The 12,993-nt window shown below is 37.0% G+C and overlaps 1 protein-coding gene across 9 annotated transcripts in view; it reads left to right on the plus strand.

The window, feature by feature from the left end:
- Positions 1 to 445: 445 nt before the first annotated feature.
- The window catches only part of LOC105340586 (protein cordon-bleu), a 50,519-nt gene continuing 37,971 nt past the window's right edge, over positions 446 to 12,993 (plus strand). For 2 of the 9 annotated variants that reach the window (XM_034449023.2, XM_034449024.2), the window contains exon 1: positions 7,232 to 7,777. In XM_034449023.2, coding sequence (XP_034304914.2) covers positions 7,431 to 7,777 — 347 coding nt within the window. In that variant the 5' untranslated portion in view covers positions 7,232 to 7,430. Of the gene's footprint in view, positions 1,149 to 2,612; positions 2,628 to 7,230; positions 7,778 to 8,835; positions 9,082 to 9,561; positions 9,660 to 10,603; positions 10,623 to 12,993 lie in introns of those variants that run through there. The other 7 variants (XM_034449030.2, XM_034449026.2, XM_034449025.2 and 4 more) reach the window with 7 other exon arrangements.

Genomic DNA, 12,993 nt, shown 5'->3' on the forward strand with positions numbered 1-12,993 from the left:
CTTTCTCTCTCTCTCGCCATCACACGGACACTCTCTCACAGCCCGTCGTCTCTCGTGTCAACTCCCTGTTATCACAAATACACAATTTTTATTACACATAAAGACCAAAAAATATTTACAAGCCTGACGGAGCGATTCACTGTCTGCCCGTCCGGCGTGTTGTTAGGGGGTCATCCCCCGGTGTGACGACATGCATTGTGTATTGTAAATTTACACCTGTAGAAGAGCGTATACCTGTAGTACAAAATATACCTGTAGAGAATTTAGATAAGAAAGGCAGGTGCCCCGTGTATAGTGCGCAGGTATAATGGATTTGTGAAATCATTTACTGCTATTTTACGGTCCCTTTTTCTCGATATAGTAAGGCGTTGTGTGTGCCCCTGGTTTCAGTGAAGTTCTCTCAGACACAGCTCCTGTCCCTTTGAGAGATACTTGATATAACGGGAGCGGATCACTCCGTGTAACACGATGCTTTCTCTCTGTGCATTCATTTTGACGGGTTTTCGTCAAAACTGTTCTTTTCTGTGTTTTGGGTGGTAAGTGGAGCGTGTGAAGGATCTCTAATTGCCGGGTATAACACACAAAGGACGGGGTAGGCCCACAGATCGTCACGGTGATAACCGACAGCAGTCCCGGCGCTGGTTAGTCATCACGGCATCCCAGCGGACAAAGGCAGGGAGCGGCTTCTGTCACCGGACGGGAGGGGAATCCCCGAGGGAATATTCGGACTTGGTTCATTTTTACCGAAAGTTTACGAAACATTCATACTGCAGGAGACATCGTCTACTTTCAAATTGAGGATTCCATTCTAACAATTCAGTCTCAACAATGTGTAGCGGACCGTTTTCAGTCGAGTGACGTCATCAGGGGATAATCCCTCTGAGTTCGGGGTGGGAGACCTGACATCGATGTGGTCAGTGAGTGTGTGTGGAGCCCGCTGTAATTGGCTGGATTTGTACTTGTGAGGTTCTTCGGGGAGTATTACACAGATCTAAAGGGTGGAGGAAATAACTGCTGGGATATATACAGTGAGAGCAGAAAGAGAAGGGTCTGGTGGAGACCTTGTCAGCAGCCTCGTGATGACGTAACCAGGTCACCATTGGTTACCCCTGACTGAGACTGACGATGTTAAAGTGGGTCAGAAGGCGGTAAGTACTAAGTAGCTACAGACGACATCTCAATTGCATCCTATTGACGGACACGGTGATTGAAGCGGAACTCCTGATATTTTGAAATGTTAAATTCCTGAGATTACCTTCTCCGAATCTTACTTTCCTTTACTCCCTTTCAACATTCTCGCATTCTTTACTGAGTTGGGTTTTTTTTGGTAAAGTTTTACATTGGGTCACCCCCCCCCCCCCCCCCAAATCTCCATCGCCTGTGTGATGTGAGCTACTCTGTCACTTCGTATATCGAACTTATTCTTCCTTAAAAAAAACTATTTGGATACTTGTGTTATGACAACACAGACAATCACTGTCTCCTCTGACAGCTTTCCTATGCAATAGATCCGTAACGTCTGGACAAACTAATGGCTAAACACTTCCAGACTGACACTGGTTCATCAGACGAGAGACAGCCCGAACCCGAATGGGAAAATAATTTTGATTTGATTCTCGCGCTGTCTTTTTCCTGTAATTTTTGTATTTATAAATAGTAAGTCAAGGTAAATTGTCTTGAATTTTTTTAGGACCACGCCTTAAGGATTCATCTGTTTTAAATTTCTTTGGTGTTTTTTTGTTTTGTTTTGTTTTGTTTTATTTTGGGGTTTTTTTTTTGGGGGGGGGGGGAGGTGGGATAGGGTGGCAAAGTTCACTACCATTCATACCGGCATGAATCATAAAAGACAGTTTTTCATTATTCTCATTCGCTTGTTATTCGCGACTTCGGTATTCTGCTTATAAGCCTGCCTTTGATATTACATATTTTAGATGTTCCGTAAAACTTTAAAATCAAAGATTTCTAATTAACCAACTTAAATACAATGTACATCTTGTTGAACTTTTTTGTTTCGTTTAAGAGTTGAGCGTATACTTGGGTAAATGTAACGAAGTGAGATTTCCCCTGAATTCATAATACGGATGCTAAGAACTTCTACATTACAAGTTACAGTTAATCAGTACAAATAATTAAGATACAAGATACGTTTGTGAAAGTTAGACAGTATTTTAGCTGGCGTCGACAAAGCACACTTGCTTCCCTACCGAGAGAGACCGGTATTATCCCCAACTTCACATTAAAACTTTACCATTCAAATTTCAAGGTGAAAAAGACACTGAATACAGTCGACCCGTGAGTTGCATTACAGTTTTGTAATTCTAATCATTCAAGATAATTACAGTTGTTTTAGACAATTTTAGATAATTTTGAGTTGTTTGAATTGCAAAACTCTAATGCAACACGGAAAACGCTTGGTACAATGCACATGTGTGCACTTTAATTTGAGTTCTGAGTTTGATACTAATGATTTTTTTTTTAAACTTACATGGTTTTACTTTGTAAATTATATTTTATATAATATATGTTATAATATATTCATGTATATATATATTTATTCTAGGTTTTGTTTCATATGTTTTGTTTTCATAAATTTTCTATTTGTTTTCTTGTAGTTTTACCCGGCGGAGGTGAGTTATTATTAACATTTTAATATTTAAAAATAACATCTGTCTCTAAAATGAAAATATAGAATACTCTGATGTACATATGTTAATTGTATGCACAAAAAGATATCATCATAAACGGACGGGATAAACTTAACTTGATATGTCTGGATGATGCATACGCAATGATCAGTTATTAGTTTACTGCTTTCAAGCAAAGAGAGAACTAGTTTTTAAGAATTAATTTCTCTTTCTGTGCTGAGTTTTCTCTTGTTCATGAATCTCTTGATTTTTTTGAAATCTCACTCAAGCCGACACCCAATGAAGTTGTTCAAATCTTTGAATCTGCATAGAACGTACTTTTAGTTTTGGAACTATTGATAGCACCGAAAGTTTGATTCCATATGAACGGCTGTTTTATAAACAAAATATGCATTGGATACAATGATTGGGCAAAATAACAAGATTCGAGAGAATGAAGTATTTAGTATCATTTTTTTTTGTAACAATTTAGCGCCATGTTGATTAAAGAGCAGAGTCAATAAATGAAAATATGTTAATGAAGAGATATCATGTAACTGTCCAACCCTGACTGAAGGATTAAACCTGTCCTGAATTTAGAACGTTTAACCATTGGCCAAAATTTACAGAAACTTTTTTCTTAATTAATTTTAAAAACACAAATTCCCCAAAGATTTTTGACAGTTATTTACATTTGGTAAGGCTGTAATCCAGAGCGGTGTTGAGTTGGACCTGGTGATACATAATGATAGAATTCCTCGGAGCAATGGTGTATACTTTCAGAAACGCAGTAGAAATTTGGGGAACCAAGTGGAATATTAATTGGGAAAATATTTTTTTTTATATGACCATTGATAAGTGTAGTAAACCGAAATTTAATATAGGCCCACTATGGTATTTTAGGATTAAGTTTGGATTACCTCCCTTTTCCCATATGGCCATTGATTTACACTTGCACTGAAATTAATTTGACGAATCCTGGGTCCTACTGTGGAAGAAAATGGTATAGAAAAACACGGCTATTGTATTTTCTGGAGATAGCCATTGCTTCCAAATCACCATGCATTTATCGAGATAAGAATTTTTTCTATAACTTATTGTTTTGCAGCGCAATTTGTTGTTTGTTATGATAAACTGCTATCATTTTTATGTAGCAATTTTTTCAAAAAAATATAAAGTGACATGGAAGGAAAAAAATTAGTTTATTTTAGAGCAGTTTTTATATGTTAGTATAATATCAATGCAAAAGTCAGTTTTGTGGAATTTTTCCCTGTGAAATTAATATCGTGAATGGTACACGTTTTATACTATATTTTGTGATATTTTGGCCACACAGAGATACTAGTCATGTATGCATAAGTTTATATTAAACTGCCGGTTTACTGTTCATGCGTAAACTTTACCAGCCCCTACAACTTGTTGTTAACATTGAATTCATTTCTTTAATTTATAACTTTACGTAACACAACTACCAGGAGAGAGGAACAATTTCAAATTTTTTCCAGACAAACAACGGCGGTAATAGGGGGAGGCCTCCCTGTTTCTTTGAGTCTGTGTGGCAAACTTTTACCAAAGTGGAATAACTCATGTTGTCTTGTACCTTTGTCTGATTATTGCACTACCAAAGAGACTTCAACAAATGAAGCAGAACACAAAAAAAGTGTTTCGTTCCTTAACCTTGTGTGTTTATGCATTGTTGACACTGAACCTCCCCCCCCTTCCAACGCCGCAATTTTTTTTAATTCTACCTCTACATGTAGAAAAGAAACGAGCAAGTTTTTTGTCCGCTCTGGTCCAAGATACATTTGCCTGCCAGATGCTTTGTCCTCAGTCAACCTGTAATCTTATTGCACGTAGAACAACGATCATTGAGGAAAGTATTACGGGGCGCTCTCTCCCGTATAGGACTAATACTGGGCCAACCGTGAGCTTATTCTCTTGTTGTTGGACCCAGCCTCATGAAACCTCCAACAAGCCAACACGCGTTTTAGTTTTCAGACTTTTATATAGACTTGACATGAAATATACTTTTACGTGAGTTTGGTATGTATCAGCACCGAAGGTCTGATTCCAACTGACTATAATTTACAATTCAGAATAATATATAATGAACAATGGAACAACACAATGAAGGATTAACATAAGAAGTACAGATGTAAGTAAATCAATTATCAAACAGCTATTGAGTAACTCGGGACATTTTAGCAGCATGTACATAAAAGGATTAATAAGATGAAAGAAGCTTAAGTGTCAATAAACATAAACAGAAGTCAATTAAAAGATAAGCTGTCCATCCCTGATTGTGCCTCAGGTGGGATTAATGCTGCGCGGAATTTATAACGTTTATAAAACAGTTGTCGAAATAGATGAAAAGTTTTTGTAACAATTAACACAAAGTCCGAAAAACATAATTTACACAATAATTAAAAATAGTCCGAAAGATTGAATTTCACACCGTGACACATGCTTCGCGTCCGCGTAAAACACGTCCTCGTGTTTTGAATTTTTATCATCGACGGTAGCCGCGTTGTTGTCTTCTTTGCTGCCTGTGTGGTTGAAATCGGCGGTCAAGTTGTTTATCATGCAACACGGCCTCTAGATGTTCGTTATCACATTCCAATACCCAAATGGTCTGCAGCAGGGCGTTGTTTTGTTCCCTCAGCTGTTTGATTGTATCGTCAGCCTCTGTCTGAATTTTCATTACATATTGAGAATGTTCACTCCCGATATCTTTTAGTTTCCTCTGCATTAAATCCATGAGCACTTTATCACCGTGTGCCTCTGCTTCTAATTTTTGTATTTTCTTCACATAGATATCAATGTCAGAACGTTTCGAGTTTTCTTGGAGCTTTGTTCTCAAATCCGTATTTTCACTTTGAAGTCTTGCATTCTCAGACTTAGCACTTTGTAGATTTTCAGCCATACTCTTCGTAAGTTGATCGGACTTGCGTAGCTGAATCTTAATGTTGTGTAGCTCAGTTCGTAGAATACTTGAGGTATCAAACAAAGAATGAAATTGATTGTTACGAATTGAATTAAACGGCAATTCTCTCAAAGTACGTTTGTTTTCAAGATATTTGCACAGTCGTTTCATGTCTCGCGTCTTTTTACGACCCAAAACTGCTTCCTTTTTAACACATTTTGTTGGTTTCTTCATCTGTGTAAAACACATTCTGGAATAATGTCCAATTCTGTGACATCGGTAACACTTCTGGTTGAACGCGAAACATAAAACGTTGGGATGCACGTTTCCACACCTTCCGCACACTGGACGCTGACAGGAGGGAAAGCTGAACTTCTTCTGTCTCCACTGCGGTCGGAAAGAATATTCCATGTTGTATCTAGTATAAATCGTCTTCTTCATCTGTAGACTCTGAATCTGGGGAAACTCGCTAAACTGTTGTAGAGGTCCAGGATCTGACTACTACAAAATATATGTAGCAATCCCGGGTGTCGTTACCCGGATTCTCCACCAAATATTACGGGGCGCTCTCTCCCGTATAGGACTAATACTGGGCCAACCGTGAGCTTATTCTCTTGTTGTTGGACCCAGCCTCATGAAACCTCCAACAAGCCAACACGCGTTTTAGTTTTCAGACTTTTATATAGACTTGACATGAAATATACTTTTACGTGAGTTTGGTATGTATCAGCACCGAAGGTCTGATTCCAACTGACTATAATTTACAATTCAGAATAATATATAATGAACAATGGAACAACACAATGAAGGATTAACATAAGAAGTACAGATGTAAGTAAATCAATTATCAAACAGCTATTGAGTAACTCGGGACATTTTAGCAGCATGTACATAAAAGGATTAATAAGATGAAAGAAGCTTAAGTGTCAATAAACATAAACAGAAGTCAATTAAAAGATAAGCTGTCCATCCCTGATTGTGCCTCAGGTGGGATTAATGCTGCGCGGAATTTATAACGTTTATAAAACAGTTGTCGAAATAGATGAAAAGTTTTTGTAACAATTAACACAAAGTCCGAAAAACATAATTTACACAATAATTAAAAATAGTCCGAAAGATTGAATTTCACACCGTGACAAAAGACGCTGATTGCGGGGTGATGGATGGGGTGCTTCATCAGGACTTAAACTGTCAATGAGGCCTACTGCACTACGGGCCCAAAACAAATCACTGTTAATTGTCCCCGGGTCAACTGCCGACTGGTGGGGACACATCGTGTAACGTGGCTGATTTGATCTGTCTTCTGCTCTTTATGAGTTTACCTCCGAGAAAAGTTATTATATACGGAAGACAAAATTTTATTGGAGTATCGAAATTTTGCTTGAAGTTCACCTTTGATTGTGACGTCGTTTTGATGAATGGGTTTCCCAGAACCCGAGGGTCGTCTGCTTTCATGTGATCTATTTTTAGTCCGATGAGACAGACGGTTGATGACCGCATCGTAAACCCTGACCACTGCCCTGCCCCCGGGGACCGTCAGCTGTAGAAGACATGCACGCGCTGTTAATCATGACGCTTGATGACCTCAATAACAGATAAGTGTGTCATTAGATGTCCGGGGTTTTATTATTCAGCCTCGTTATCACATACCTAGTGAGCAAAATACAAACCGTGGTACGATGATTTTATTTGATGTCGGATGTTAAACGATTACCAGGGATTCGATCTTCTAATCGTGAAATATATATTGGATTATAAAGGAAAATACAGATTTTCAAAGTACATGTACCTGTACTCTTTATGAACAAGTTTATGCAAAGAGGTGAATTTTCAAATTGCAACTATTGGATAGTTTATAAGGACTTACACAGCAGCAGCCAGGGATGAGTTTGAGTTGTGACGTCAGTGAGGACTCGGCCGGTGAGTTGGGGGTGGACACGGGTGACGACACGAGCTCCTATCACGGGTCGTGTGAGTTATCCGACTCCCAGGAGGATCTATGTGGCACCGATGTCTTCAGGCGCGGATCCAATTATACTGGAGCATTTAGGCGCGGATCCTATGATGCTTTAGTAGACAGGCGCAGATCAAAAGAGGATGATGTCTTCAGGCGCGGATGCAATGATGCTGGGGCATTAAGGCGCGGATCCTATGATGTTGTAGCGGACAGGTTCAGATCAAAAGATGCAGAGGCATTCAGACGCAGATCCAATGATGTTGGATACGATAGGTAAACCGAACGTAAATGTTATACATTAAAAGCCACAACCTGTGCAATCTAAGAATAGAAGTTAATTACTTTAAAAATAGTCCTGGTATGTCGTGCCGTGCGGTGGATATATAGTGAGTTCCTCCAGTTGTTAAACGACAGACAGGACGTCGAGAGCTTTCTCTCTCTCTCTCTCTCTCTCTCTCTCTCTCTCTCTCTTCTTTTTTCTTCGATGAATTAATGATAAGGCCCGTAAATAAGGAAATCTTAATGTGAATGGGTGTATGCCATAATGTTAACGACCCACCGGTTTTAAAAGCACGTGCATCTTTCATGCACCGGTACTTGTGTACCCCAAGTTTAAATCATTATCTTATGGAGTAAACATATATTGCAGAGACAAACACCTGTATTCTCATGTATGGCATTTTCTTATTCTTTATTAAGTGTGTGTGTATGGTCTTTATAATTTAGGAAAAAAATATAAAAATTGCGTGTTCTGAAACATTTGGCCCATGCCACGGCAAATATGAATTTCACAAGTTTTCAAATTTCGTTTAAATCTATTTGTCCCGTCAAACAATTTCATTTTTTAAAGTTCATGTGTAATTTAATGATAATACACTGTCAGGGATACCTCTACACAACCAGATACAATTTTACTCGCACTTTCTTTGAGATTCAAAAAAACATTTTACGTTGTTGGTAACGATTAGAAAAGGATATGACTAGGATTTAAGATTTATGATTTTTATAGCAAGCGACCGAATTAAAAAAAATCAGAAATTATTAAAAAAAAAAAAAGAACTTCAGCGTAGAGCGGACACAGATCACAGTATTGCCACTATTGTGCAGTTCTGTCAATCTGCACGCGACAATAGACAGGAGACGACCACAGTCATAAACCAGGTGGCAAAAACTGACAGCAGGCGGAAGAAAACAAGAGAAAGCGCGTGCATGCATTAGTCTATGATTAGAGCAATACACAATCGGTCCTCGCGTGGAATAAATCAATCCAGAATATCGAGCGCGATAGCAAAACCTGTTTTGTATTAAATGCCAGGCAATAGTGAAACCTCGAAACGCGGTGGCTCCCAGGAATTTCTTGTTTGTCAAAAGACAAAAATGGTCCCTTCTTTCGAATCTGTAGAGAGAGGGTGTTGGAATACGTGAATTTAGAGGAATTTAATTCGGGTGTTGTCATTTTGTTTGGCTGATTTTAGCACTTGTTGGATTATATTCCATTTGGAGTATGGATATTTTGATTGACACCTAATACTGGACTTAGTTATTCCTGCTATTTCTTCTACTATGTTTAAATCACGGTAAGTCTATCTCTCTTTAACAATGTTAACTCTCTCTCTCTAACTCTCTCTAATTCTCTCTCTCTCTCTCTCTCTCTCTCTCTCTCTCTCTCTCTCTCTCTCTCTCATTTAAAAACGTCATCACCATAGATATCTTAAACATCGTAATATTCTTAATTGTTCTCTGTGAACATACATATTTCAAAAATTTGAGACATACAGATTAAAAACCGAAAGAAGTCATTTTTATGAATGAATGGATATTTTAAATTTCTGACATTTCGTGGTTGCCCCCGGCAGTTCTGTGCTTCATTAATCCGAAATTAAATACCAGGTGAATGACTCACTCTTAATCCGCCAGTAAGTCCACAATTAACGAATCCTCATTAGAAATTCAAGATTCTTTTTGTATCCTTTAAGTATTCAATCCCTGCTGTGTTATGTATACCTGAACGTTGAGGATATTTACCATGCTTAATTTGAGAGTTATCTCCCTTAAGAAGCATGTAATTTGCCATGCACCTGCATAGAATCAACACATGTCGTACATTTGTAAATCAAAAAGAAGTTCTGAGAGGACCGCTGGTTATCTGGATTGTGTAGGTACTTAGGGTTATTAACATTTATATCAATTTGTGAAGACCTGATATGTACCTCGTGTCGTAGGAAAAGTGTGTGTGTTGGGTTGGATGGGGAGGGGGGATGCATCCATATATCGTCATAACGAAAGATGTATGATTTTTCAGTTTCTTTACATTTTCTGTAAATGAAAATTCCACATATTTTGTGCATCTTGAACCTTCAGGTGGATTTGAATGAGATCTTTGAATTTAAATTTATTTAACACTGTACATATATACCCTAATATTTTTCTCCATAACAGATTTCTTGAAATCATCACAAGATAATTTTTCATTTGCATATATTTACTATGAAAATAACAAAATTTAAAAGGTAACAAAATACTTTTATTATTCCGCCAACAAATATTCTAAATACTTTTTTATACAAAGAAAATTTCCTAAGTAAGTAGTTATTATAATTGACCACTTTTAATTGATTAATCAAATGATGTGATATAAGTCTGATTGCATAAGAAGGAATCAGCGTGTTCCTACAGTTGCCTGGCTGCTGTGATATTTTAGTTGATATCGGACTGTAAACCTAAACCCCTGTAATCTCACTAACCCTGTCCTGGCATTTATTTCCAATTATCAGTGTTTGAGTACAGTACACAGGAATCTACAATGTAATACCATTTGTATGGGGCCCTAACTGACCATTAATGAGATAAGTGCACGGTTTTTATCAAATTTCTCTCGCAGATAACGGAGGATGGTCCCATGTTTGGGTAATTGCTAGGGTGCTAATTCTTAAGTATGTCATCCTCCCCGTCACTGACCAGCCCTGGGTCCTGTGTTGTAATGCGTTAGGGGTTGATGGACTGTCGACTGTAGACACTTTTAGTGTAATGGATTATTCTGATAATGCATGTTAAGGATTAATTTGTTCTTTGTTATTGGGCGACAATCTGATTAGAGGAGATAACATTCAATTATCAGGTGAGAAAATTCTCAGACTGTCAAATTATTTAGAAGTGGATACACGTGTATATGTTTTATATTTTAAACCTTTCAATTAGTCAAAATTAGTTTGGTTTTAATATACTGGAGTTTACGATATATGAAGACAATTTTGTGCAAGATTTTTGACTTTGAATGTTTCTTATTAGGCCAAAATAAAATTATTGTTCGTTTGGAATTGCCTCTCATTTCATTAAAATACACCCCCATCCCCGTGGTAAAATGTTTTAGCAAAAGAAAAAAACTTTTCTTATTTAAAGATTTTTATATTTTACCAATTTTTAATTAATTATGCTTCATTAAGTTTGAAATAAAAATTCCCTTCCTCTTTCCTGTGTCCAGAAACCTCCAGGCCGCAATTCCAAATAAACTTTTTTTTAAGGATGGCCTTATGTTTTACATTCAAAATTTATCAATCAACCAAATTTAGTTTTGTCAGTTAATTATTGCATTACATTTACTAGTAAGAATGAAAAAATGAAAGAAGAAAATGATGTGCAAATATATATTGGTCACTGACGAAGTGACTTTGAATGTGTATTGAAGTGGCTTCAAGTATTGCATAAGCAAATTGTCAGTACATGTCCCCTACAGGACCCGAAATCAAACAGATTTTCAGGAAAATCCATTTATTATTTTAAAATTAAATCTTCATGATGTTTGTGGTTTCAACAATTTCTTATCTATAATATAATGATTAATTTTAAGCCAAATTAACTCAGTATTTTGAATTATTTGTGGAAAATTGAAGTGAAAGTGGAATGAAAATTATTGGACAAAAATTATAAGAACAGCAGGAAATTTTCCGTTCATCTTGTTTCCCTGAGGAAGCATGTTGTTATGAATAATGAGTGATTGTTAGAGATAAAACCTGTTTGTTATAATAACTGGATAGATTCATGCATGCAGCAAAACTGTTTACCCCCTGCCGGCGAAAATTATGACTTCAATATTGCTATACTCAAGGTTCTTGTATTTATCTCCTAGCATGAAGGTATAATCACTGCAGCAGCACTTTAATTAAATGTTACAGAATAAATATACCTAAGTCTTCTGATAATTAACATTTGGCAGGTGGCCAAGTCATGAAAGTGTTTCCACAGCAACCAAAGAAAAAATTGACCTCAATACATTAAAAAGTTTTTTACTTAATTTTGTTTTAAGCATAAAAAGAGAAAGTTGAAGGTAGACATGTGTAAGATATTATTTCATGCTCTATGTTCAAGATTTGATATTTTTTTTGGAAAAAGAAAATAATTGGCAGACACAGTCTTCCTTTAATTATTGATTGGTTCGGGCACTTCACCTGCTATACCTGCTTCAGGTGATTCGGAGCATGCAACCTGAGATTCTGTGTTCTGTAATGTTTATACTGCACAGTTGTTGTAATTTCTGGGGTTTGTTTAATAGCTAGTTGGCAGTAACATTTGTTAAGCCAAAACCGTCAGCAAAGTCATGGTGAGACTCTTCTAATAAGCTTTTATTAATTAATTAGTGATGAATGGTTCTGTGTACTAGTGGAAAAGGTGTCTTATATAGTGGCTGGCTGATGCTATGTGCATACTAGGTGCTTTCAGATTATTTTGTTCTTTTTGGATTTTATTAATGAACAATGAAATTGTTTGGATTAGATTTGGAATGATCTTGGATGTAATCAAAGTGAATTAAGATAATTTCTCTGGATAATATTATGCTCACACTAGTGATACACTACAGTATACAGATAATTTCTCTGGATAATATTATGCTCTGCACAAGTGATACACTATAGTATAATTTTTATGGATGAAGAATGTGGATTACAATACATGATGCCCTAGTGATTCACTAAAGGTTGTACCACAGGAACTGTGACTTTATAAGGGCGGGCAGTTTGTGGACCCGGCCTGTGTGGTCCTTTTACCCTTTTGACTCCCGTAACCTTAGACGTAAGTATATAACCACAATCAGCTATACAGCATGGCCTTGCCAAATGTATACTAGTATGCAATTTTTTTGTTTTATATGATAGTCCAAGGCATTTCTTTTATGGTTTAGACCCACAACTAAAGCATATTATGTATGCGGGACTAATGTGCAGGAGTGGGCAGACCGTTTTATAACCACTCTAATTTATGCCATGTTTTATATATGACATTACAGTACAATCTCCATGCAGAGTTTGTAATACATGTAACTGGGGGGGGGGGGGGGTGAAGGTTAAAAATTTGGCTAAAATGTATCATTAGGACAAGAATTTTTTTTTAATCTTTTAGTCCCTAATGTTAAAATTTTTAAGGGGTCAGCTGAGGGAGATGAGGAGTAAATGGACATCGAGATTTGATGACTAGGTTTGACTCAGCAACCTTAA

The sequence above is a fragment of the Magallana gigas genome, chromosome 10 (genome assembly GCF_963853765.1).
Source record: "Magallana gigas chromosome 10, xbMagGiga1.1, whole genome shotgun sequence".
NCBI lineage: Eukaryota > Metazoa > Mollusca > Bivalvia > Ostreida > Ostreidae > Magallana > Magallana gigas.